This window comes from Camelus bactrianus, chromosome 4 (assembly GCF_048773025.1).
Source record: "Camelus bactrianus isolate YW-2024 breed Bactrian camel chromosome 4, ASM4877302v1, whole genome shotgun sequence".
NCBI lineage: Eukaryota > Metazoa > Chordata > Mammalia > Artiodactyla > Camelidae > Camelus > Camelus bactrianus.
In genome coordinates this window covers 74,288,256-74,314,482 of record NC_133542.1, presented here as the reverse complement: position 1 = coordinate 74,314,482, position 26,227 = coordinate 74,288,256, and the positions used below count along the sequence as shown (strand labels likewise).

Here is a 26,227-nt window from a genome sequence, read left to right as displayed (position 1 = left end):
AGTTCTGATTTCCAGCACGGTTGGAGAATTGATTTCTACTGTTTAAACCACTAAGAGTGTGGTAATTTGTTACGGCAGCCTCGGGAAATGAATAGAAGCCTCAAGCCGGTCCCTAGGTGGTTCAGCTTGCAGGAACGGTGGGAGGGGCCGGCGGTGGGTGGGGCCGGCGGTGGGTGGTGCCAGTGGCAGGAGGCTCAGAACTCACTCTCATCTCAAGAGTAGGTGGCAGGATCTAGGCCTTAGGGGCTGCTCAGCTTGGAGGTAATCAGGTTAAAACCAGCACAGAAACAAAAGAGGACGCTAGGAGAAATTTTCTTTTTTGCAATCTCCTTTTACTGAGAAACTTTGTCGAGGAAGAAATAGTCATTCCTCCATCCATCTAAAAAGTATTTATTAAGCACCCATGTGCCAGGGCTGGTGACGCACCACACCCTTTGTACTTCGGCATCCCCAGTTCCATTCCCCTGGTTTTCCAAAGGGGTGTTTGGGGCATTGGAGGCTCACCGGAGTGACTGACCAATAATTATGTGAATTCACTGTGTGACGTTCGGACACCTCCTACGTTCTCAGCAGCACCGCGCTGAAGTGGGGAGGCAGAAGGCACGTGTGTTGTATGTGGTCTCTGATGTGGATGAATTTCCACTCCAGCTGGACTCTCGTGGAGTTAAGTCATCCACGACAGGGCAGCTTAAGCGATGACAGAGCCATGTAAGGTGGGGTCTGCACCCGCCTCGTTCTCTGAGGACCCCCAGTGCCTGGCACGGGGCCTGGCATTCAGGACATGTTTAAACAAAGTTGGAAGGGTGAACAAAATGAGTGACTGAGTGAGGGAGTGAAGGAAGTGGGCAGAATTCACCTGGCCTCAGGTGGTCAGGGAAGGCTTCTCAGGCCAGGGGGGACTTGAATGTGGCCTGGAAGGGTTGAGATGAGGGAGGCAGAAGGGAGGTACAGCAGGGGAAGTGGTGTCAGCAGAAGCAGAAGCAGGCACCGCGTGCTTCTAGAGGTGAAAATCAGAGATGCTTAGTGGCTGGGGCTGGTGAACTTTCCCAAGAGCTAACTCAGGCAAAAGCTTACCCCCGACCACCACCCTTATGGGACTGTTGTTTAGAAAGTGGAGGGAAATTGGGCCTATTCTGTACCCAAGAAATCCCCAAATCCCCAGGCAGAACACGGGAGCCCACAGAGAGGGGCGTTCTGGCTCTCAAAACGCCAGGAAGCAGGTGCCCCTCTGCAGAGTCTGTCCTGGAGGCCCAGGACCGTTACAGTAACAGACCTGTCGTTTGCCAGAACATCCAGATGTTGTCTCCTTTTTACAGATGGGGAAACGGGAACTCAAAAAGGTTAGGTCACTTGCCCGAGGTCTCACAGACACCAGAGCCATGCGACTCCAGCCCCAGCTCTTCATCCGTCAACTCCACTCTCTTAATACATGCTCAGGAAATGAGTCGAGTGAAAGTCACTGCTGGGAGCAGCGTGGCCCTCATCCTGCACGCATGCACGCTCTCTCCTCCCCAAAATAGCAGCTCAGCCAGAGATGAGGGTCCTAATTACAAGTCAGGCCTCAAGTGCGTGTGGTCACGACCCTACGGACCCCCGGAGTCAGAGGATGAATAGCTGTGGAGCAATGAATTCCTTCCGAGATGCTTCTAAATTAAGCCATCTGCAGTCTATCTCTGCCTGGAGCTAAGAAATTGTAACAGCTTTGGCAGGAGACAGCTCTGCTGAATGAAGCTGAGTTGCTCTCAGGTCAATGCAGGTAAATAAGAGGCAGGGAGCAGGGTGGGCTGGCGAAAGCACCAGTCCTATTTGAATGGGGAGCATCTAAATACATTGTCCAAATAAGGACCGGGCGCTGGACTGCGCTGCGTACCCTGGGGATACACTGGTGAGTAAGGCACACCCACACGGACCCTGTAAGATGCGCTGGAGGTGGTCGCTAAGCACGCATACATGTAACTGCTTCATGGCAATTTAATAGGACTGTGGTCTGGGGAATTCAACTCCATCTGAGGGGCAGGAAAGTCTCTCTAGAGAGGATGAGGGAGCAGCTCTCCAGGGGAAGAGGAAGACTAAGATGCTGCAGATGGTAAGGACCAGCCCAAACCCTGAGATGGGAGATTGTGGACAAACTGGAGGAAATGAAAGCCAATCAGCGTATCTGGGAGAGAGACGAGGCAGTGGAGGTGAGCAACCGTCAGACCTTAAAAGAGATTTGTATTCAGCACTGTTCCTGGGGATCGTACTCCCCTCCCTGGATAATACCCTTTGCCTCTCTGCAAACAGACTAGAACAAAAGGGTCCCAGAAACCTGGGGCTGGAAGAGACCTTGGAGATCACTGCATCCAGCTCTCCCGCGATACAGATGGAAAACCCGAGGCCCAGAGGTGGGAAGCGAGCCTCCCAAGGTCTCCGTGGTCCTGGGCAGAGCTGACACCAGCAGCTACTCCATCACCTTTTCCTGAGGTCCACGCCCTGCCCACTGTGGTCCCCATCTCGCCCCATGGGATCTAGATTCCTGGGTTCCCTTGCTCAATTCATTTGTAAGCATCTGCACTTTCCTGAACTACTTGTGGGAACCAACTTTTCATTTGATTGATAACCTTAATTGTGCCTTTGACATTTCATTAATTTTGCACTTGACTTCACAGTTTCCTTCTTTGAAGTTACTCTGTTGTTCTTTTTTCTAGCATCCAGAGTTGTCTGATGAGCTATAATTACCTTTTAATCTTTCTCTTTTTTTCCTAATATTAACATTTATGGAACATAGCACTAGCAACAATGTCTCCCTCTCAGTTTTCTTTCATCTCACCTCGCAAGCTTTGACTATGTTTATTTTCGTTCAGTTTTCTTTTCATCTAATTTCCATCAGATTTCTGTTTGGATTTCTTCTTTGGTCCTTCAGTTATTTATAAATGTGGTTTTAAATTTCCAGTTAATTTTGTAAGTTACAGTTTTGACTGATTTCTAATTTAATTCCTTTGGTGCCAAGGTAACCTGTGTGAATCAGATCCTTTGGTATCTGTTGCGGGTTTGCTGTTGTTGTTGTTGATGTTGTTACTTTTTAATGCTGTTTGAAAAGTCGGATCTACTTTTGATGGAAAATCTCTACGTGGACTGAGCGGGCACCGTTACAGAAAAGGCACCCATGTGGTCTGGGTAAGGGGATAAGGAGGGGTCACTGTCCTTCCATCCACGTCCCTTCATTGCTCCTTATTTCAGTCTGAATCCTATGTGCCCGGCTCTCTGCTAGGTACTAGGATCCAGGGAAAATTTAGAAAGCCTCTGCTATCACAGAGCCAGGAAACTAGTAACAAAAATTGAATTACACAACAAATTATTCACTTACAGTTATGCTAAGCATTAAAAAAAAGTACCAGATTCTGTAAGATAAGAGCTTAACATACAGGGAATTAAAAACTCATACTTTGGGGCCAGAGAAGAGTTATCTTCCCAAGGAAATAACACACAAGCAGAGACTCAGAGGATTAGGCAGGGTAGGGAGGCAAAAGTGGTGTTGGGTCCCATGGTCATAGGAAAACAGGCAGAAGAAACGGACGGGCAGTTCACGGAGGGGAAATCTGAAGGCCAGCGAACTCAGGGGAAGGCACGCACCCTACAGTGTGTAATCAGGGGCAAAGCAAGAAATAGCAGTTCTCGCCCATCAGGTTGGTAATAATGATCAGAAACGGGAACTTTCATCACTGTAGGTGAGGGTGTTCATTGGTTCAACCACTTTGAGAGGAATTTGGCATCAGCTTGACACGCACAGCCTGTGAACCCCTGAATCCATGTATAGATACACACCCTGGAGAGACTTTTTAAAACGTCCACTAGGAGATGTGTACCACCATCCTCATTGTAATATGACACCGAATCCTGGGAATACCCACATGGCCATCAGTGGGGACTGGATAAACCAAGGTGGTAAATTCATGCCGTGGAATATTCTGCATCAGTTGAGATGAACCTTCCAGAGAGGACTGTCCAACACGGTGGCTACTGGCCACATGTGGCTATTTAAATTTCAAGTAACTAAAATGACAAATTTTTCACATGCAGTCCCTCTGTCACACTAAGCACATTCCAAGGGCTTCAGAAGCCTGCTTGGCCACATGGGCTCCTGAAGTGGGCTGGACAGACCTAGGACACTTCCCAGAGAGTTCTGTAGGACAGTGCTGTTCGAGGTCCATCCAAGTAAAAAACACAACGTCACATTAAATAAAAAGTCTAATTTACAGAACAGAACATAAGGAGGATGCCATTTATATGAAGAATTTAGAACACACAAAATGAGAGGGCAGGGCATAGCACAGTGGCGGAGTGTCTGCTTAACATGCGCAAGGTCCTGGGTTCAATCCCCAGTATCTCCATTAAAAAAATTAATTAATTAAAAATTAAAAAATTAGAAAAAAACACACATAAGATCCCCTGTGTGGTTCAAGGATGGGCGTGAACCTAGTTAAAGGGAAAGACATGGGAGGGAGGGACCTGCCCAGAAGGCAGGGCCAGCGCTGCCTCTGGGAAGGAGCGGGTGAGAATGGGAAGGGGGGCAGAGGGCTTCAGCTTTCTCTGTAAGGGAGCATTGCCTTTTCTGTTTTTTAAGATGAAAGCACAAGGGCTGATTTTCAAACTCCATTTCTTTGTTGTTGTTTTGTTGTGTTTTGGGAGGGGGAGGTAATAAGGTTTATCTATCTATCTATTTATTAATTTTAATTTAATTTTTTTAATGGAGATCCTGGGGATTGAACCCAGGATCTCCCACATGCTAAACACACGCTCTACCACTGAGCTACACCCTCCCCGATCCGAACTGCATTTTGGAGAAGTAACTGGGGGCAAGGGTTTCTCTCTCTGCACACATGCCCAGTTTAGAAAGTTACTCTGTTTTACCAGATTTATCTCTTGGAGACGTGTGTTTGATTCCATTTGAATCAGGAGTTCTGCTGCCACACGGAGTTTCACCACCAGTGGTTTGGGAGTCTGGCTTCTGGGCCCCACCCTCTCCCCATGGGAGGAACCCACCCACTGCTGTCAAGTCACAGGCTGAGTGGCTTTCCCACGATTCCCCAGACACATCCTCCTAAAAGGGGCAGCTGGGCCAGCTGCTCCCCAGTCCCCTCTCATTAGCCACACCGTGGTCCCCTAACTGGACACCAAGCCTTCCAGCGCCAAGTCTGGGGGCCGAGAAGGCAAAAGGTAGGATTTGAGGCAAAATGGATTTTAAAAGATTAAAAGAAAAATCTTCCAAAGAGCTTAAAAAAAATGACAGCTATAGAGATTTTAGTTTAGTTTTTTTAATGTGACAACTGCTCAGGTGACTGGAAGAGAGATTTTGCTTTAAGATTGAGGGGCTGTCTCCTCTAATGAGAGGTACTTGAAAATTATGGATCAGTCCCAGGTCAGTAATTTCTGTCAAGCTCAGGCAGCTGGAGGTCAGAGGCCCCGTAGCACACAAATCCATGCAAGATGCTGTTGGCGGACACGGTGTGTCCTGGGCTCTGAGGTAGCAGGTCCGCAGTGCAAGTAATTAACAAGGGCTGCAGTCTCTCCTGAGACATCTGGTCCCCTAAATTTTTATTCTGCTACTGGCTCTAATTCCTCTGTGGTCCAAAAATAGATGGAGCAAGGACGTAGGACCTGACCCTGCCTGCTGACACACGCTGTATTTTCAAAGAACATCCAAGCTGGGGCTTAGAAAACAAACTTCCTTCCTGCCCCCAAGGTCTAATGTGGGACCGCAGGGAACGGTGTCAGGTGAAGAAGGAAGAGCAACGACCCTCGAGGGTGAGGGGTCGGGGGGACTTCCTCACTTGACAAGAGAGGAGATTGACTCTCCGGATGGTTAAGACGCCAACTCAAGGAGACCCACTACTAAGCGGCAAAGCCAGACCTGGGAACCAGGTCTGCGCCCCACCGACTGTGGGGTTCTTGAGACTTAGTGGGGCAGAGGAAAGACAGTCATGAATGACTGAAAATGAGAACCCACCTGCTATTTTCAGAAGCCAAACAATACCTGTAGCTCATTCGCAAGAATTAGGGAAGGGTAGTCAGCAGTAGTTGAGATCAAAATCAAACAATGAATCTGTTTGCTAGATGCTGGCAGATAAATCATAGGGTTATGATACCAAGCCGGGGTGTTTGTCTGAATTTCCTGAAAGCCTCCAGGTCGGTGCCCACCTCTGCTTCCTCAGTGTCCAAGTTTAATAGGCTCCAGGTAAGTGAGACTCATCATGGGTAACGGGGGAAGCTGAGACCAGAGCCTCCCTCACCATCTGAGGGTGTCAGCTGTCCTAGGCTCCAAAGACAGAATCTGGGCAGTGAGCACTCATCTGACTCAAGTGGGCTTTTTTTTTTTTTTTTTTTGAGTTGTTTCTTTCAGCAGCTTTATTGAGATATAATTCATATACCATAAACTCACCCACTTCATGGGTATAAATCATTGATTTTTAGTCTATTTACAGGCTTGCACAACCACTGCCACAGTCTAAGTTTGGAATATTTTCATAATCCCCAAAAGAAACCTTATACCCTTTGGAATCACTCCCCATTTTCCTCCCCCAGGCCCCTGGCAACCACTCATCTACTTTTTGGCCTCAGTGGATTTGCCTATTCTTGACACTTTGCAATGATGGAATCACCCAGTGCAGGGGCTTTTGTGATTGGCTGCTTTCACTCGGCATAACATCCTCAAGGTTCATCCACGCTGCGGCGTGCATCACTGCTTAATTCCTTTTTATTGCTGAATAACATTTTGCCGTATGATCTCCACGTTTTGTGTATCCATTCAACAGCTGATGGATATTTGAGTGAGTTCCACTTTTGAGCTATTATGAATAATGCTGCTAGGAACATTCAGGTACGAGTTTTTATGTGGATGTGTGTTTTGGCTTCTCTTGGGTATACACCCAAGAGTGGAACTGCTGGGTCACGTGGAAACTCTGTGTTTAGCCTGTTGGAAAACTGTCACAATGTTTCCCAAAGTGGCTGCACCATTTTTTATTCTCACCATCAACGTTATTAGGGTTCCGATTGCTCTGTGCCCTTGCAAACACTTGTTATTGTCTCTCTTTTTAAATTAGAGCCGTCTTCGTTCGCGGGTGTGAAGCGGAATCTCACTGAGGCTTTGATGTGCATTCCCCTCATGGCATCTTCTGTGTGTACTGGTGATTTGGGATATCGTCTTTGGAGAAATGTCTGTTCGTAGCCTTGGACCATTTAAAAAATTTGGGTTGCCTTTTCATTACCGAGTTGTAAGAGTAATATTTATATTCATAGCTACAACTCCCTTGTTAGAAATTTGATTTGCAAATATTTCCTCCTATTCTGGGGGTCATCTTTTCGCTTTCTTGATTGTAGCATTTGAAGCACCAAAGGTTTCCATTTTGATGAAGTCCAGTCTATCGATTTTCCTTTGGTGAGTTATACTTTATTTCCTTTCATATAAAAATCATCTTGATGTAGCATAAAAAGACAAGGGCTCTTAGGAGCCTTAGCAGCTTATTTAAATGGAAGGCAGGGATGGCAAGGAGGCTGCACTTCCCGTGATGGTGGCTCACGCCTGTGTTCTGTTATAAAACATTCTCAGGCTGAATGTAGGCCTGTGAGAAGCGTGCGGTGATTGATTAGCAAGGTCTGCCACGGGCATGGGAGGGAGATGGTGCCATATTTTTGCTCTAAGAGATCAAAATGGAGTCTCCTATGGTGACAAGGAGGAATAAAGACTCAGAACCACACCCTGGGAGAAGACATCCATGTGTCATTCTGCCCTTAACTCTCTCTCACCCTCTTCAGGCAACCTGAGGTCACCCTCACCAGGGATGGCCAGTGGGTAGGTGGCAATGAGGGGGGAAACAGAGGGGCTTGAAAGAGATGAGATGGAGAGGCCGCCGGAGGCTGGGGAGGGAGCCAGCAGGACTCCCTGGAGTCTTGTTATTTATATAGCGCAGCCCCGATGTGGCATGGATGCGGGGGCAAAATAAGAACTAACAAATGCTCCCAGAGTCATCCCATAGGGGACAATGATATGTGCCACTTAAAAAAAGTGGTTCTGCTTTTTAAAACCATTACATCATCTTATAGGGTGCAGAGCGGGGGGGGGGGGGGTTCTTGCTGGTGAGGACTTTAAACGGAGTCTAAGAGAAGAGTCAGCTCCCCCGTGATGAAGCCCTAACAGCACGTCCGCCTCAGCGCGTCCTTTCGCCCTGCAGGCCCATCCCGGCTGGGCTGTCGTCCGCAGGCTGTGGGTGCCCTCCAGCCTCGAGGTGCGCTGCTTTTCTGCTGTGCTTCCGCCTGAGTTCCACCCGGGAGGCCTGGGAGCCACGGAATCCTCCGTCAGTCACCCCAGCTTTGCATCTTGGCTTCTCTTTGAACCGCCTCAGCCCGAGAAGGATGTCAGGCTAGACGCCGGCGTGCAGGAGCCAAATGCAACTTGGGAGGAGAGAGACACAGTGTGTCCTGGGCTCTGCGGTAGCAGGTCCGCAGTGTAAGTAATTAACAAGGGCCGCGGTCTCTCCTGAGACATCTGGTCCCCCAGATTTTTATTCTGCGACCGGCTTGTCTCCCCGGCTCCACTCCGGAGCCCCATCCCGCACACGCACACGCGCACACCCCAGGATGCAAATGATAACAGCAGAGCCATCACTTGTGAAGCTTGACAGAAAATAATGAGAAACACTAAATCTTTTATAAGGTCAACACTCGCCTTAGCCGAGCAGCTGTCAAACAAGAAAAGAATTTAGCGCTGGAGCCACGAAACTTCCATCGGCTCATTAAGCCCAACAGGGCCCGGGCCCGGCGTGGCGGAGGAGACGCGGGGCGCTCCGTTTTGTGTCAGTAATTTGCGGCGGAGGAGGCAAGAAGAAACAGCCAGCGCCAAAGGGGCCCGGGGGGCGGCTGGGGAATCGTTAGTGCGCCGGGAGCGGCCCCGGCTCCTAATTGGAAGCATTGGGCATTATCAACGGAGGATTTGCCTCAGTTCCCTGACAGCTCGTGGGCCCAAAATGATCGCCCACTTGTCAGTGTAAAAGACCATTAAAAACAAACCATTTTGATTTAATTGGAGGCGGTGCACCGAGGGGCCAGGTGAGAAGGCGCGACAGCCCCTCTCCCTGGGTGATGGGGCCGGGGGTGGACGGGGCGGGGTGGGGGTGGGGGAGTGTTTTCCAGACCTTTCGCCTTTCAAAAACTGTCGGAGGAAGGAGTGAATGGGAGATGGAACGGGACTTCACAGCGGCAGCTAGGGCTGTTTTCAATGGGGTTGTCAGCAAACACCGTGACAAGCGAAGCTGCCAGGAAAGGGGGGGGGTTCCTCCCCTTTCCTTTTCAGAGCCCAGATCATCGGAGTCTGCTTGGTGTTCTTCTTCTAGAAGATGGCCAAGAGGCGCCTGGCTAGGGGGCCTAGCCTGAAAAAGGGCAGTGGGATATCCCAGTGGGCTGCTTCACCCCCCCACCCCCCACCCCCTCCTTAGAGATACCAGGATGTGGATGGTCACGGTGGACTCTCATCTTCAGTGGACAGTGGGACTTCTTTTACTGTAATTGACTTCTTTTATTTTAAACTCCAGTACAAGCTAAAGAAGGAGTTAGTGGAGGAGATGTGTCGATAGGAACCTTTCGAGGAGTCCTTGTGAATGGCGTGGGCCCTGACGACGGGCTGGCGTCCCCAGCGGTGGTCCCCCGTGGAGGCCGTGGTGCTGGTGACGCCTGGTTGAGAATTTCACACCGTCTGCATAAGAGGAGGCCACTCCCTGTAAATATAAACCTAAACTCCCAGTAGGTTCTCCCAATAGGGCGGGGGCATCTCTCTGCGTGTAGCTTTTGAGTCAGAGTACAGACTCCCTGATGCCGGGGACTGTGTTTTGCATGTTCATACTCAGCACACGAACGCGGTGGGTACTTGATAAATATTAATTGGCGCCTGCCAGATCTCCGAGAGGTCTATAGATTTGTATATTAATCTCACCCCGTTCCCACAAGCGGCGATCTCATTTGCTGCTGACTGCTTCCCTGTCAAGACAACACACACAGGGGCACACGGTGCTGGAGAGTGTCCTTGGGAGAACGCGGGGGAGATGCGCCAGCCGATTCCTTCATAAGCTTCTGTTCATTTTGATGAAGGATCAAGCTGAGAGGAGACACCAGATCCCTGGCGAGCATCAAATTCCAGAGCTTCAGAATTTTGCTGCTGAATTTAGACAATGGGGATTCCTTAATTACTTTCTCTGGAAATTTACCTGGCAGTGCTTTCCCAGGTAGCACAAGGTGGCTATTCAGGCACACAGTTCCTCGGTTGACAGAGTCTTTGATTTTGTGCTTGGTTGCAAATTAAGTCCTTTGCTGAGCCGTCCATGCAGTGCCCTTCGGTGCCATATCACGTATTCATATTGGCTGTTGAATGACTCCTGTGTTACTGCCAGGGAAGCAGGGGACACGCTCAGATGAGCGGTGTCCATGGGGTGGAGTGCACTGTGCTGGGCTGTGGTGCCGTCTTTCCCCTTTTCTCTTACTGGCATCATGAGCAGGAAGAATTTTTTTCTGGTATCTTTTAAGGACTAGACTCTTTCTGTGGTTGACAAGGAAAGTCACAAATAGGAATATTAGAGTTGGGTGTCCTCAACCCACTAGTGAGGGTACTGGTGCCACACTCCAGACGCTCTTCCAGGTAAATGTCAGTGGACAAGGGACCTGACTCGACTCTTAGGGGCATCCTGTGGACATTCAACAAATCCTGGCTGGATGGTTGGCTGGACAGACAGTTGGATGGATGGATGGATGCGTTAGGAGCCTGGGATAAGGCAAGACCCTTTAGACACGCCCTCGAGATTCAAGCCTCTTAAAGATCCTCCCCATCTTCTTTGCTCTAAATAGATGTTTTATTTTCTTCAATATCTGAACCCACAATTTTGTTAAAAAATCATGTAGAAAGGTGGTTCAAGTTGACAAATCTGTGACTGTAGACAAAGGTAGAGGATGCATACTGAGTGGCAGAGGTCATGGCATCTGGGTGATCCACCGTCATTGCAACCCAGGGTCCCATCTTCTGGTATTCGGAACTCTGCCCCAAGGAACAATCAAGAACCCGGACATGGATGACAAAACAGTGTCTGACTTCAGGAATTTGCAGGACTATCAATGAGAAAGGGAAGCAGGTGATTCCATGGGGCTCCAGAGAGAGAAACACAACCAGGAGGTGCAAGGTAGGAAGAGCCAGAATGAGGCAAACTTTGGCTGAACTTGAGAAAGGAGCTGCTATGGACTGAACTGTGTCTCCCTAAAACGCACGTGTGAAGCCCTGCCCCACAGTGTGATGGCATTTGGTGGTGGGGCCTTTGGGAGTAATGGTTTAGATGAAATCATGAGGGTGGGGCCCCCATCATGGGATTAGTGCCCTTATAAGAAGAGACACCGGAGAGCTTGCTTTCTCTCTCCTTGTCACGTGAGGTCACAGGGAGAAGGTGGCTGTCTGTAAGCCAGGAAGAGAGTCTCACCAGACCCTGACCATTCTGGCACTTTGATTTCCAGCTTCCAGAGCGGAGAGAAACAGATGTCCATTGTTCATGCCACCCAGCCTCTGGCATTTTGTGACAGTGGTCTGAGCAGATGAAGACAGAAGTTCACAATCCTTAGGGCTATTGAACAGACAGACGACAGCCTGCCTCCAACAGGATGTTTCCTTTCAAAGCTCCAAATTGCTTTACGGCAAACATATGGACGTGTCGTGCCGGCCTTGGCGAATGTGTACTTCAAACATAACCGTGTAGGAGGAGTTGACATTGACCCAGGGACTGGGGGGCTTCTTGCTGAAAATGCAGGCTTGGCGGCTACCCCAGACCCACTGGGTCAGGGTCCTGGGTGGGGGGGGGGGCTGCAGTCTGCATTCTAAGCCTCCCCTCAGAGGACCCCAGGCACAGCCAGCGTTGAGGACTGACCCTCTGGAGGAGCAGATGCCAAAGCCCCGTCCGTCCAGCGTGGAGCTGTCCCTGCTCCAAGGCCTTCCCCTGGCTGGGCCGGGCCAAGCACTTCACACGCATCTTTGCACTTGGGTCTGTCATTATCCCCACTTTGCAGATGCAGAGAGGCAGGCCCGAGGCAGGCTGGGACCTGGAGGATCGGTGTGGTTTCTGAGCCCACAGGCTCGGCCCTCCTGCTAGGCTCCACGTCTGCCTCATGCCTTTTGGTATAGCAAGCCTGAACCTCTGGTCAATGGCTTCTTTCCTCTTTAGCCTTGGGGCCAAATTGCAATTTAAAAGAAGCTCAGGGGTTTTGTCCAGGTCTAAGGGCTATCAGGGCAGTGGGAAGTTTTGTTTATTGCAAGGGCTTAACTCAGCCAGAGCAGGGCTGACCACGACCCTCCGGACACCTATAAACTCACCCGAGCTCCTGACCGCCCTCCGCTTTCCTTCCCAGGTCCCGCACTCAGCCCCGCTGGCCCCGACCTCAGCTGTCGGTCCTCAGTACTTATTGGCTCTTTCCGAGCCCGAGACCTGGAGGCAGCTAGCCCGAGGGCTCAGCCGCCACTCACCACTTGTTAACAGTGACCTTGGGGCACGTGCCTTGAAGCCTCCAAGCTTTGGTGGTGTGACTTCTCTCTGCCACGTAGGGTTATTGTGAGCATTGCCATGAAACGACACCATCCACCAAAGCACCCAGCCCAGCACCGAAGGGGCTCTCGGGACGTGTGAGCTGTCAGCGGTGTTTTCGTGCTGCCGTCGGGGAACGTGGTCTTCTTGGACGCCCTTCCATCTGTACCTCCAGCCAGTGGACTTCGGTCAAACCACCCACGTTGTTTACACTGCTGCGGCACCATTTCCTGGGCTCATTTTGAGGAGAGGCAGGGAAAGGCCAGAAAAACAGCCCCATCGTCTTACTTTCTCCCCGACGTATGTTCTCTGGTGCCCATGAACTCCGCATCTCCGAGGGAAACCAGGAAGGCTGTGTTCTTTGCTTGAGGCTTTTAGACACAAGGCTGCCCACCCCGGGGTTCATCTCGCCTGCACTTTTGACAAACCTCAGCTTGAATGAACCTGAGTTTACCCGAGTAGATCATCTAATGTTGTTTATCTGTGAGACCCTGCTGCTGGTCATGTGCCAGGCGGCTTGGACCCCATCACGCCAGCAACCTTGGTGCCTGGTGACAGAGGCTGACAAGTGGGGGTGTGTGGAAATGAGGGGTTTGTGGGAGACGTGGAGGAAGTCATTCCAGAGGTGGCAGGCGTTAACCTGAACTCCTTCTCGAGCCCAGGAGAGTCTCTTTAGATCATTGAGGATTTATTCTCTTGGGGATGAGCTGGAAGAAGAAATTGGGACCCCGAAAGTCCTATCAACTCCCAAAACTCAACATGAGATTCTAGCTCTCTCCAGAGATTAGAAATATATACCTGATGTCAAAACAAGCTGTCTTAGTCTATTTTCCGGCTGATTTTCAACACGAAATTTGAAATATTTTTGCACCCAGTGGGGGAGAAGGGTTTCTGGATTAAACTGAAAATTCCCAGGTGTTGGAAAGATGAAGGGACAGCCAGGCTGGGGGTCCCCAGGTTGCAGGGCTGTTTCTGTTACAAGTGCCAGCTCCCTCATCCCCCACGACACCTGCCATCTCCCTCCATGCCCCAGGTCCCTCCAGACCCCAAGATTTCTCCAGCTGCTGCAGAAGCTTGGCCGCTATCTCCTCTCTGCCCCTCACCCCCTCCCCAGCCTCTTGTCCCCATCCCTAGGGCTTCGGCTCTGGCCATTTGCGACTTGCCAGTATTTAAGGAGCAATGTCACCTCGTGAGCAGGTGCCTAAAAAGTCTGTCTCTCCAAGGTGCCGGATTATGTAAAACCAATTAAGCCTCTGCTTTTATCCCTTCAGTGAGTCAGCTCCTCTGCATACTGATCTGATTTATGATGGGGGGGGGTCTGTATTTAGGGAAGAAATGTCAAGAGCATCGGGGCCTCTGAATCATCCTTCCTGCTGCCCTGTTTCGCGTGTGACATGTACCATCCCTGCTCTCAGTGCCCTACGCGGCAGCCTGGCACGATTCTTATTCCCATGTAACAGAGCGACAGGCAGGGACCTTGGGGAGGGGCAGTACATCTGAAGTCTGCCCTTCCTGGGTCTGGAACGAGTGACTCTGCGGCTTGAGAGACCCCGGGCAGACAACGGTGCATCTTTATTTGAATCGTGCAGGCCCTTTGGAGAGGGGGCGGCTGAGAGGTGGACAGGTCGAGAGCCCGCTCGGGGGGTTTAACAGAGAGTTAACTTCCCAGCCAGTTATGATTCGTGAGAGAGCTTAAAGGTAGGGAAGAAAATCCTTTTCTTAGATTGAGCAGCTCTCACTAATCATCTCTGGGTGTCACTGCTTGACTGACTGCTGATTTTTTTTTCCCCGCCGCCGTCTCCTGTTCTATTAGGAAGCCAGGGACCCAGGAGACCCGAGGCAGGGCTGGTCTTCCACAAAGAGAGGAGTCTGATCCCAGGGTTCAGAGCACAAGAGCTTGTAAATCAAACTGTTAGCTTAATAGCTTGAGCCATTATTCTAAAGCAGTGGGGCTGAAACCAAAAGCCAAATGAAAATATAGTCAATTTGTTCATACTTTGGTGACTGAACGACTATGTAATGTAAGTGGGTATCGGGGCTGTAGAGGAAAGATGGGGCAGTGATGGGGGCGGGGGGCGGCGTGTCCAGGTTGAAGTGGAGACCCCAAGATGCTTGGGCAAACCCCCTCTAAAATGGATCTCGAACCTCCAATTATGTCATGGGCTTGGCCCTAGAGATCTGGACTCAGCGTCAGCCACCTTCATGGCAGGGGGAGAGCGCGGGCCTCTGACCTTCACGCCTGATGGAAACCGAGTAGGAGAAACCAGGCTTGGCCAGCATCCCGGGAGCGTTCTGTGAGCCCTTGGTGGGGAATGGCGCGGAAAGGGGGATGAGCACTGGGACAGGCACCCGGGGAAGGGGGTAAGTCCCCCTCCTTAAAAACACTTTTTAAAAATAGACTTCCTGGTTTTGTAAAAGTTACCAGTGCTCACTATAAAAAGGGAAACAAGGCGGAGAAGAGCATCCGAGGAAGTAAACAGCCTCCAGCTCAGCCCGGGGTCATGGCTGCTGCCACGTGGGACCCCTCCTCCGTGACGTATGGATGCCTCCTTCCAAACGGGGTCACAGTACAGCTTGTTTCCCCCAGTAACATGTGGGGAGATTATTATTAAAGTGGCAACATATTTTGTAATTTTTACATATTTATTTACTATTTATATATTTTAATGACAGTACTGGGGATTAAACCAGGACCTCGTGCATGCTAAGTATACACTTTACCACTGAGCTATACCCCAACCCCTGAAAATATTAAAATGTCAGTAAGCACAGACTGAAGTCAATATTTTCAGTGGCTGTGTAATATTCCACAATGCTGTGAATCAGCTATGTAATATCTGTAATATCTCCCAACACGTACCTAAGTCACTGCTTGGCAGCAGCGTCCAGACTTTCACTGTTGTTGTCAGTGTCCCATAAATACTTGGGGCTCTGTCCCTTTGTCTTTGGGCCATTATCACCGGCAGTCTTTTTGGGCTTTTGGTTTTGTTTATTTATTTATTTAATTGAAGTATAGTCAGTTTACAATGTTGCGTTAGTTTCTGGTGTGCAGCGTAGTGATTCAGTTACACATACATATATATATTCCTTTTCATATTCTTTTTCATCATAGCTGTTACAAGGTATTGAATAGAGCTCCCTGTGCTACACCGTAGGACCTTGCTGTTTATTTATGTTTTGTACAGTAGTTAGTATCTGCAGATCCCAAACTCCCAATTTATCCTTCTACCCCCTTCTTCCCTTCCTGGTAACCACAAGTTTGTTCTCTATGTCTGTGAGTCTGTTTCTGTTTTGTAAATAAGTTCATTTGTCTCATTTTTTTAGATTCCACATATAAAGTGATATCATATGGTATTTTTCTTTCTCTTTCTGGCTTACTTCACTTATATGACAATCTCCAGGTCCACCCATGTTGGTGCAAATGGCATTATTTTATTCTTTTTTATGGCCGAGTAGTATTCCATTATATCTATATCTTCTTCATCCAATGATCTGTCAGTGGACATTTAGGTTGCCTCCAGGTCTTAGCTCTTGTAAATTGTGCTGCTATGAACATTGGTGCATGTATCTTTTCAAATTAGAGTTTCCTCCAGATATGTGCCCAGGAGTGGGATTGCTGGATCATATAGTAAGTCTATTTTTAGTTTTTTAAGGAATCTCCATACTGCTTTCCATAATGGCTGTAGCTTCCAAACTACATTCCCACCAACAGTGTAGAAATGTTCCCTTTCCTCTGCACCCTCTTCAGCACCTGTTGTTTGTGGACTTTTTACTGATGGCCAGTCTGCCTGGTGTGCAGTGTTACCTCGTGGTAGTTTTGATTTGTGGTTCTCTAATAGTTAGTGATATTGAGCATTTTTTCATGTGCCTACTGGACTGGCAACCTTTTGGTAAAGAGGGAGAAACCATGTTGACCAGATGACCGTAGACCATGTGGTTCAGACTGGGTCACTTTTGAGAGCGGGGTTGGGGGCGTGCTGTTCTCCCAGCTGGCCCAAAGGAGGGCTGTCCTGGCCAAGCCGGGTGTCTGGCCCCGTGCTGGAAACACCTGAGGAGGTTTCGGCAAAAGGCAGGAGAACAGGGTGGGCCAGCCTGTGCCTGAATTGCGTTGATGGGGTTATCATCATGAGGGTTGTCCCTACCCCCAGACTCGGGGCCACCAGCTCAAGGTTGGTATCTCTGCAGCATTTCAGGCTGTGGGAATGGACACCCGAGGGTGGAGTTTCTTTAAACGTCCCCGTCTAGCCATCCACCTGTGCAGTTACCTGTCTGCCGTCCATCACACAGTGGTGTGTCGTCAGCACTAAGAACAGAGTCTGACACTAAGGTGCTCGGCGACAAGTTTTGTGAATGAATGAATGAGTGAGTGACCACCAGGACCATCCGCACAGCAGCTGCCATTCACAGGTGATGTGATAAGGGTCAGGTGCTCTGCTAAATGTCGTACACCTGTTCTTGCAGAATCCTCCCAGCAGCCCTGCCAGGGCAGTGTCACTGGCCCATTTTACAGAAGAGAAAACGGGGCCTTGGACAGGTAGCCTCACAGGCCAGGAGTGGCAGGGTCACCACGTGACCCAGGTCTGGCTGACCCAGAGTCACACACACACACACACACACCGCCCCCTCCTCCCTGCCCACAGCCCCAGCACACCTCACCAAGGACAGAGAGAGTCTGGCCTCCAGGCAGAGAGGGCATGGGCCCCAAGCCCAGCGGTCCCACCACTCAGGGACGAGGTGATGAGTTCACAGTTTCCAAAAAACTCTGGGTTTGGGGTCTGCCACCTCCAGGAGCCCCCGTGCCTCCTGCCACATGGCTCCTTGCCAGTGAACTTGGGATCACGGAACCTTGGGCTGGAAGAAATCCTTAAGAACTAGTACCCCCCCAATTTTCAGATGAGGAAACTGAGGTCCAGGGGGGTCCAGGCGCTGGTCCAGCCACTGGCCCAGCCTGGTGACTGGCTGGTGGCCCATGGTGAGTGTTCCGGTAGCATATCCACTCACCAGCTGCCGGCCGACCCTCCCTCTGGGCGCTGGCCCTCGGGCGGTGGTTGCTGGTCACACAGACCAGGAGGGAGCGCTGGACGCTGTGGGGCTGGACCAGGACCCCACCAAGGGGTGCTTCTGCTCCTCTCCCTGGTCCCGCTTGGGCTCCGGACCCGGAGGTGCCCTGCTTGGTGCCGGATGGGGAGGGATGGAAAGCCAGCTTGCTCTGCGCTGACCCAGCCCAGGAGCGCCTGCGCCCTGCCCGCTGCTTTTCCGTGTGAAAGGTGTTTAATTATTTCTGACAGAGTTCAGCGTCGACATCTGTTCACGAGCGGGGAGAGTCCATTTAGGTTATCCATCACTGTGACATGTTCCACTTTTTTGGAAGCGCTTTTTCCTTTCATAATGGGGCCGGGTGGGGAGGGGGGTGAGGATCAGCGCAGACACGAGGCACAAAGACACTCCTGGGGCCACCACAGCAGCAGCAGGAGTGGCTCTGGCCGGCCCTTCTGAGTCCAGACCCCGTCAGTGGCTGCCAGGGGCCGGCGGGCACCCGGACGTTTTGGTTGGGGCGGCGGTTTCATCAGATCTGTGAAAGGCTTGTAAATTCTTCTGTCCTTCTGGGCTGGCCACTCATTCATTCATCCACTCCTTCATTCATTCTTTTTTTAAAAACTGAAGTACAGTTGATTTACAATGTTGTGTTAGTTTCAGGTGTACAGCAACGTGATTCGGTTATGCAATCTTTTTCAGACTCTTTTCCATTACAGGTTATTACAAGATGGCAAATATAGTTACCTGTGCTCTATCCTTCGTTCGTTCTTTCCAAAGACATTTACTGGCCACCTGCTGAGTGCCAGGCCCCGTGCTTGGCTCTGGGGACACAGTGGGGAACATGACAGGCATGTCCTTGTGGGCTCACACTTTATAGGTGAAGATGGGCCTCGAACAACTAATTGCCCAGTTAATTAGTGAGCTGCAGTGTGGATGAATGCCTCGAAGGGTGGGAAAGGAGCCCTTTGATGGGGAAGAGGAGCCCTTCACAGGGGTGAGGCCGGGAGGTGAGGGACAGTGTCCTCAGGAAGCATCCCCAACCGGCCGTGCAGAGAAGAGGCCCTGGATTAGGCAGCCACCCCCCTCTCACAGGGCAAGTTCCTTCACCTCTCTGAGCCTCAGTTTCCACATCAGTAGAATGGGGACATCATAGCTATGAGATAATACATGTCCCGCATTTGGCACACAGTCAGAGCTCAATAAATGCTTTTCATTGGGGGTGCTTCCCAATCAGGAGGGGACTGAATGTTGTAGTGGTGGCGGTACCACAATGGGGCTCTCGGGTTCTCTACTGGGCTGTGCTGGGTGGCGCCCAGGGACCAGCCCTGCTCTGAGATTCCTGTGGCTGAACTTCCAGAATCCCATGAACATCCCCGGAAAAGATGAACAACACTCTAGAAGTCCCCGGGGCTGGCGTTTTTATTCTATTTCTCATCATTTCTATGACACCGTGGAAAGTGCCTTTGAGCTCAGGCCCTGCAGTCAGAGGAACCTGGTTCCAGGCCCAGCCACGTGCTGGGCGAGGAAAGCGCAAACCCTCTCTGCCTCTCCTCTGTACCCTCGGGTGAGGATATGCTTACAAAATAATACCTGTAAATGACTTGGCACTGCTTCCGGCACCAAACAAGAGGCCAGCATCACAGGTTGGCGACTGTGCTCATAACAGTATTTTATAACAATAATCTAAAGACTGGAAGGGGCCTGAGGTCAGCAAACCCCGTCTTTTAGAAATAAAAACTCTTATTTCTGGATTTGTGCTCCTACTCCGGGCCAGGCTATGGGGATACCCGTGTGTGAGACAGGTGTTCCTGATACAGAAGAATCCACGTTACCTGGGGTGGGAGATGTTGGGTGTGGAGGGGGCCCTTTCCTTGCTCTGATGGCAGGGAGGGGAGACCACCTGAGCCCTCCTTTGTCCGTTGCCTTGGGAGCTATGGGTGGATTTTAAATCGGAGCGGAGAGGGGCTGGGAGCCAGTGCTGTAGGGCGGAGTGCTGCCGACGGCATCTCGTCCCCGAGGAGCCACGGGTCTCGGCCCTTCCTGGGCAGGTTCCCAAGGATGCCCCCCACCACGGATGTCAAACAGCAGGAAAATCAGAGAGAAATGAGCAAAGGAGGAAAGAAGGAGAGGCCAGGAAGGGGGTTGTGGATGGAGAAACTCCTAAGTGGGAGACAGCGAAAGGGGAGGAGGGATGAGGTTAGAAAGACGGGAAACCAGGGGAGGCCGGGGACCCGGAGGTGAATGGTGCTGCCCAGGCCGGGGTGCGGGGGCTGCGATGCAGCAGCGATGCAGCGCCTCCCACCACCTCCTGCCCGTGTGTGTGTGGGGACGGCACGGGCTGATAGGTGGCGGGGCACATGGTCACTGACATATGCTGATGAAGGCCACTTGGGCAGGACACGAGAACCACTTCAAGGGGGGCAAGCAGGCTTCTCTGGCAGCCTGTTCGATTGCATTAGGCTCAGGAAGGCACGGCCCCCTTCATTGTCTAAATTGCAGTTTAGCTCAACACAGCAGCCAGGCCTGAGCTGGCCAAGAACGTTGCTTTGTGCAGCTGTCTTCCTGGGACCAGGCGTGACCCTCGTGCCCCTAGAAGGGCTCACGGTGCCTGAGCTGGGCATGCCCAGCTCCCACCCTCCTGAAGCCCTGTCCCTCCCATGACGGCGTCCCCAGCTCCTCCCTTGCTCTCTCCCTGCTAAGAGCCGCTGAAATGAACCTGTGTCTGATGCTGCAGGCTGACGTGGCGAATGGGCCCCGGGTCTGTGCCGAGGCCGGGGCTTGGTGATGCTAGCTAGGTCACTCTGGGAGCCCGTCAGCCACAGGAGACATTTGCTCCAGTTTCCCGGGGACACCACCCCGTGGGAGCCTTAGTGCTGGTGGCACCGCGCTGTCCTGCACCCCCAGGTCCCCAGTGTGGGATGCAGTGCACGGCCCCACCACTAGAGGGGGTTTGTCCCAGACAGTGTCTGCCCCAGTGGACGGACTCCCTGGCTCTGCGGTCAGACGGCCCGGATTCAGTCCAAGGCTGCCCTTACCAGAGTTCTCCACAGTTCCTGTCTGTGAAATGGGGATGACAGTGGCAGCTCCCCACTTCAGTGAGTCGGAAGCTCAGCAGAGCTCAGTGCCTGGCAGTTATGGCATTACTATTACTATTGTTGTTGTTATTGTTCCTATGCCAGTCGACGGGCAGAGGCCCACAGAGCTCCGCTGCCTGGAGGACAAGCACAGGCCGGGCAGGGTGAGGGGCAGCCGCCCGGGCGCGGGAGGGGGCGGTGGGAGGCGAGACTGACCTTCTGGAAGTGAGGCATGTGCCAGAGGGCGCCCAGCTCCACGGGCGGCTTGTACTTCCTCAGCTGGCTGCTCCGGGTCTCGTACAGCTTCCCCAGGATCACCTGCAGGAGGAACGCGAAGGCAGGGCAGTTCCCGGCTGCCCGGAGAAGCGGGGCTACAACCATGCGGCCTGAGGGCCCAGGGTCAGGATGCCTGGTGTCGCAGGCCCGTGGTCACTTTCCTCCTGGCTCCGCCCCCTCTCCCAGCCTGATTTCCTGGCTCCCGCCCCCGGCCCCACCCATGACCCCAGCTTAGCGCTCTCGGGGTGAGACCACGGGATGCCCAGGGTGTGTCGTCCCTGGAGCTCTCTGGGTCTGGCCCGCTGCCGCCCTGAGGGTTTGGATGCGTCCCAGACAGCCGTGTAATTCACTCTGTATCACAGCCCTGGTGGTTACCAGGGACTCCACGATGTTGGAACCAAGAATGTGTGAGTCCATGGATTGTCACCGTTTCTGGGGAGCAGGTCCTCGCCATGGCCTCTTCATGGAGGAGGAAGGCGGCCTCCCTCCCGGGGAGGGATGTGGGGGTCAGTTCGGAGCCCTCGAGATCTCTGTGGGTGAGATTTCAGAGGCACAGGGGAAGTCCTGCTCCTCCTTAACACATGCCCTGTGCCCCCCAACATATGCTGGCAAGCCCCAAATTCGGGGCCTGCAGCTCATGGGGTCTGCTCCGGAGTGAATTGTGTCCCCCCCCCCAGATTCCTGTGTGGAAGCCCCAACCCCCAGTGAGTGCGTATTTGGAGCTGGGCCTTTAAGGAGGTGATTAAGGTTCAGTGAGGTCAGGGGGCGGGGCTGTAGTCCAGTGGGGACAGGTGTCCTTTTAAGAGGAGGAAGAGTCACCAGGGACGTGCACAGAGAAAAGGCCACGTGAGGACACGGGAGGAAGGTGGCCGTCTACAGGCCAAGCAGAGAAGCCTCCGACGGTGAGAAAACAGATTTCTGTTGTTTAAGCCACCAGGTCCGTGGTACTTTGTAACGGTCACCCCAGCAGACTCACACAGGGTCCCAGGTCTCCAACGTCAGCATCAGAGTTGGGGGGCCCTGACTCTGCATTTTAAATGTGTCAGGCACAGTCGGAGCTTAGCCCCATGGCCGTGATCCTTGTGAAAGTTCAAAACTCCCCAGGAGATCTAACAGCTGAACAGGGGGCTTTTTATACCTACAGCCTTGGTGTAGAGACACCCCATCAAACCCCTTTTATTGATTTATTTTGTTAATCAGTTATATTAATTTTATTGAATGCATCCGTGGATAACTTACGAGCCCTTTGGATCAGTTGTCCTCTCAGCTTTCGAGAACCACTCTGACACTTCATCTTTGAACCAAAGCAGAGAGGCTGCCTAGCCAGGGGTTAATGATTTGGTGTTCAGAATTGGAGGGACGCGGGCAAGTCTCGTCACCTTTCCAGCCTCGGTCCCCTCTGTGGGAAACGGGGCATCGATGCCTGACAAACAGGTAACTGTAGGATTTGCTGAGTTAGCTTTGAGCAGAGTGTCTGGTCCAAGATGACTGCTCACTAAATGGAAGTTGTTACCAAGAATTTCATCTGCTTGCATCACCGTCCCAAATCCAGGACAGCCTTACCTGCTGGAGAGACAGGCTTCCCCTTGGATGGTGGCAGTTTGACCTTGCAAACCAACCATCTTATCAACCCCAATAAACCGTATACCAGCCCCTCAGCATTTGGTGGGTCTGAGAGTTTGTAGCCGTTTGATGGACAATGTAGCAGCCACAGAAAATCTTGGAACAGGAAGAGAACTCCCTGGTTGGCTCGACAAGTGTTTTCTGAGTGCCTACTATGGGCTGGCCCAGCACGGCAGGCCCTCATTTCATCTGACCCCCTATTTTTGCCCAGTGAGGTAGCTGAGACCCCAACAAAGTAATGAATTATTCAAAGTCACAGCCATGGGGCTGAGCCAGTCCCCACGCATCTCTAGACTCAGAATATGCGTCCTTGGAGGCTTGGGATTCCGGGGACTCATGACACTCTGAGTTGCCATGAGTTAGCTGCTGATTAAAGTCATGACTCCGGCAGGGGATAGGTTAGCTCAGTGGTAGAGCATGTGCTTAGCGTGGGCAAGGTCCTGGGTTCAATCCCCAGTGGCTCCGTTAAAACTAAATAGATTGGAGCTCTAGATTGGAGCTATAAAGCAGCGTGTAACGGCAATGCTCCCTCGGAAACTGGTCGTTCCCATAGTGAGATGACTCTTTCTTGAGTCATTAACAAACAAACTAGTCACAGGCTGCTTTTAAAATACCATTACAGCACTCTGCTCTTTAATGAGCTGTTGTGAATGGCCGGGAGGGGCACTGGCACCTGGCCGGTCCCGGGTCCTGGGCCCCTCCGTCCTGCAGCCTCTCCTGGCCGGTCCCAAGGTGCCGGGACCCCTGATAACCCTTCCACTCCCCGGCTTGGTCCTGGAGCATCACCAGCGCTGTCGCGGCGTCCTGAGCTTCCCTGTAACAGGCGGGAGTGGGAGCACGCCCGCAGGGAAAGTCCGGGCTCCGGGGCGGGATGCTCCTGGGTCCCGGCCTGGCTGTGACACCTTGACCAGTCACTTAGTCTCTCTGAGACTCAGTTCCACCATCTGAAAGTGAAATAAACTGAATGGTCTGATGAGATGTGGACCTCACGGGGCGTTCCCGAGGAGAAAACACAGCAACGAGGGCTGCACGCAGGGTCCAGTTCTCCGCGTGGAACGTGGAGGAGGGACGGCGTTTGTGTGATTGTTGCAGCAACCAGACACTGAAGTCGTGCTGCGGACGAAATCTGTGTAACGCCACGTGAACATAAAGCGATTCTGATTTTGCCGTGATCAGTCTGGATCTCCTGGAGAAGAGGCCAGCCTTAGTGCTCCAAAAGTTCGAATTTCAGAATCCATTTTAAAGGGAGTACCATGTCTAGCATCTTCAGTGCGGTCAGCAATACAAATTAACAGCTAAAGGTTTTTTTCCCAGGTAAAAACCTCACCGAGCCTCGTACTGTTAGCAATGGGCAGTGCTTGGATGTCGTACTGTCCTCAGTTCAAGTTTCCCTTGTGCCAGTCTGGGAGCTCGGGTAACACCCTCCTCGCAGGCTGGTCCAGTGCACTTGAGATGATGTGTCTGATGGGCGTGGAGTGTATTGGGTGGGGCTTATTCATGAACTGGAAACAAAACATATTACTAACGTTTGATAAAATGTATTCTTGACAGCCCCCTCCTGGAAGTGGGTTGTTCTCTTTTAACTTTGCCTTACCCGCCTTTTCTTTTCTTTTCTTTTGGGAGGAAGCAATTAGGTCTATTTTGATTTATTTATTTTTTAATGGAGGTACTGGGGATTGAACCCAGGACCTTGTGCATGCTAAGCTCACCCTCTGCCACTGAGCTAAACCCTCCCCACCCAGCATTTTCTTTATAGATAGACCAGGCCAGGTGAGTTTAGTTTACAATCTGACTTCTAGATGTGTGGAGTCATGACGAGGTTTGGTGGGAGAGTCTCCGGGCAGGAGCTGGGAGACAGGGTTCCCATTCTGCCGCCGGGGCACACAGGGCCGATTTATGGGTGATGCCAGTCAGAGTCTGCCACTCTCGGGGCTTAAGTCGAGGTTGAACCTGATCATCACCAAGACCCTTTCAACAAAGCAATAAGCAACTTGGTTCCCCAGTCCCACCCCCAGCAACAAACACGCACAGCCCCGCCATCACCTCCCTTCCCTCCGGCCCCGACAGTCATCCACTGTGGAGTGAGAGCTGCGTTTACCTTATGCTTTTTCTCCAGTTTAATGGCTTTCTGTGTGGCCTTTTGTTCCTGCACCCAGAGCTGCTGGTACCGATGCTGCAGCAGATCAAAGAACGGGGTGGAGGGCCTGTGGGGAGGAGGTCAGACAGGCTTGAGGTCTGGGAAGGGCCAGAGGGCCCTTCTCCCCCGGAGGCTGCCCACCTGATGGTGGGGGCTACAAGGCAAAGTGCTCCCCCCAAGCCTGTGAGGGGCTCTTTACCACCTTCTGCAGCCGTTGAAGAAACAGGTGCCGTGTGTGAGTCAGTCAACAAACACTGCTCCCAGACCAAGTGCTGGGCCTGACGGGGAGACAGACTCTCTCCTTGACCAGACTGTAGACAGGATCCCCAGAGCCCTCTGTTTGATTAGAGCTCATCCTCGAGACCTGGCTTTGGCTGCTGATGCCAGTACCAAAGGACCCTGCTAGGTCAGTCCCCCACCCTTGGTACTGGTCACCTTGGCCTGCCTTTGCCAATAATCCTGTTAAGTCAGTTTAGCAAGAATCCCCCTACCCTTGAGGTCTCTCTCCTCTCAGTAGCTTTCCACCCACTCTGCTCCTGGGCTGTATTCAGAACTGAGGGCAGCCCTATAGCAAATTCACTTTCCCCTTTGCAATAGTACTGGATAAAATCCGTCTCTGCCGCTTTTAGCAGTCAGCTCTGGTTCTCTCTGACAGGAATCTCCAGCCAAGGAGCACTTCTCCTGTGTAGAGCATTTTGTGTGCCCCACTCCTGCACAGCACTGTAGAGTGGGTACTATGATCACCCCCATCCTGGAGATGAGAGGGTAAGGTCCCGGAGCTGCATGAGACCGTGTCAGAGAAACCTAAAGGGAGATGAGGGGACTTCTTTACAGAAAAACCAAAGCTAATAAAATCCAGGATGAAGGACAAAATTGAAGGGAAGAGAATCATTACTTTGCAACTCGTGATGAAATCATGGATTTAGGTAATAATCAATGGCTGCTAAATATTAGGTGGAAAGCTGATGGGGAACTTCACAGGGATGGGTAGCAGCTGAACCAAATGACCACTTTTTTTTATTGGGGTAAAATATCCATAACACAGAATTTACCCCAAGATCCATCTTACTGCCTCTGAAAGTGACAGACACGGTGCCAGAAGTGATACAATAGGAGGTACTCAGCACCACCCATCAGATGTTTTTGGGGGGAAAACACCCAAAGTGAACTGAAGCTAATCAGACCTCTAGACCAGCATTGTCCAACAGAAATATCGTGTGGGCTGCCATGTAACCAAAATACTTCCAGTCGCCATGTTAAAGGGTCCAAAAATAAACAGATGGTATTAATTCCACTGATCTGTTTTATTTGAATGTCTTAAATTCAAGACACTATTGAACTCATCTCCAAAACAGAAACAGACTTGCAGACATAGTAAATAATCTTATGATTACCCAGGGGTGGGGGTAAGGGAGGGAAGGGGGTGGCAAGGGATAAATTTAGGAGTTTGAGATTTGCGAATGGTAACCACTATATATAAAAATAGATTAAAAAACAAGTTT

At 51.4% G+C, this 26,227-nt stretch overlaps 1 protein-coding gene across 2 annotated transcripts in view; it reads right to left on the bottom strand.

The window, feature by feature from the left end:
* The window catches only part of CFAP77 (cilia and flagella associated protein 77), a 123,100-nt gene that overhangs the window by 3,948 nt on the left and 92,925 nt on the right, over positions 1 to 26,227 (bottom strand). The window contains exons 4-5 of one of the 2 annotated variants that reach the window (XM_010955902.3): positions 24,687 to 24,792; positions 20,906 to 21,007 (exon numbers count right to left, since the gene is read on the bottom strand). In XM_010955902.3, the coding sequence (XP_010954204.2) occupies positions 20,906 to 21,007; positions 24,687 to 24,792 (208 nt within the window). Of the gene's footprint in view, positions 1 to 20,905; positions 21,008 to 23,254; positions 24,091 to 24,686; positions 24,793 to 26,227 lie in introns of those variants that run through there. The other variant, XM_074361442.1, reaches the window with a different exon arrangement.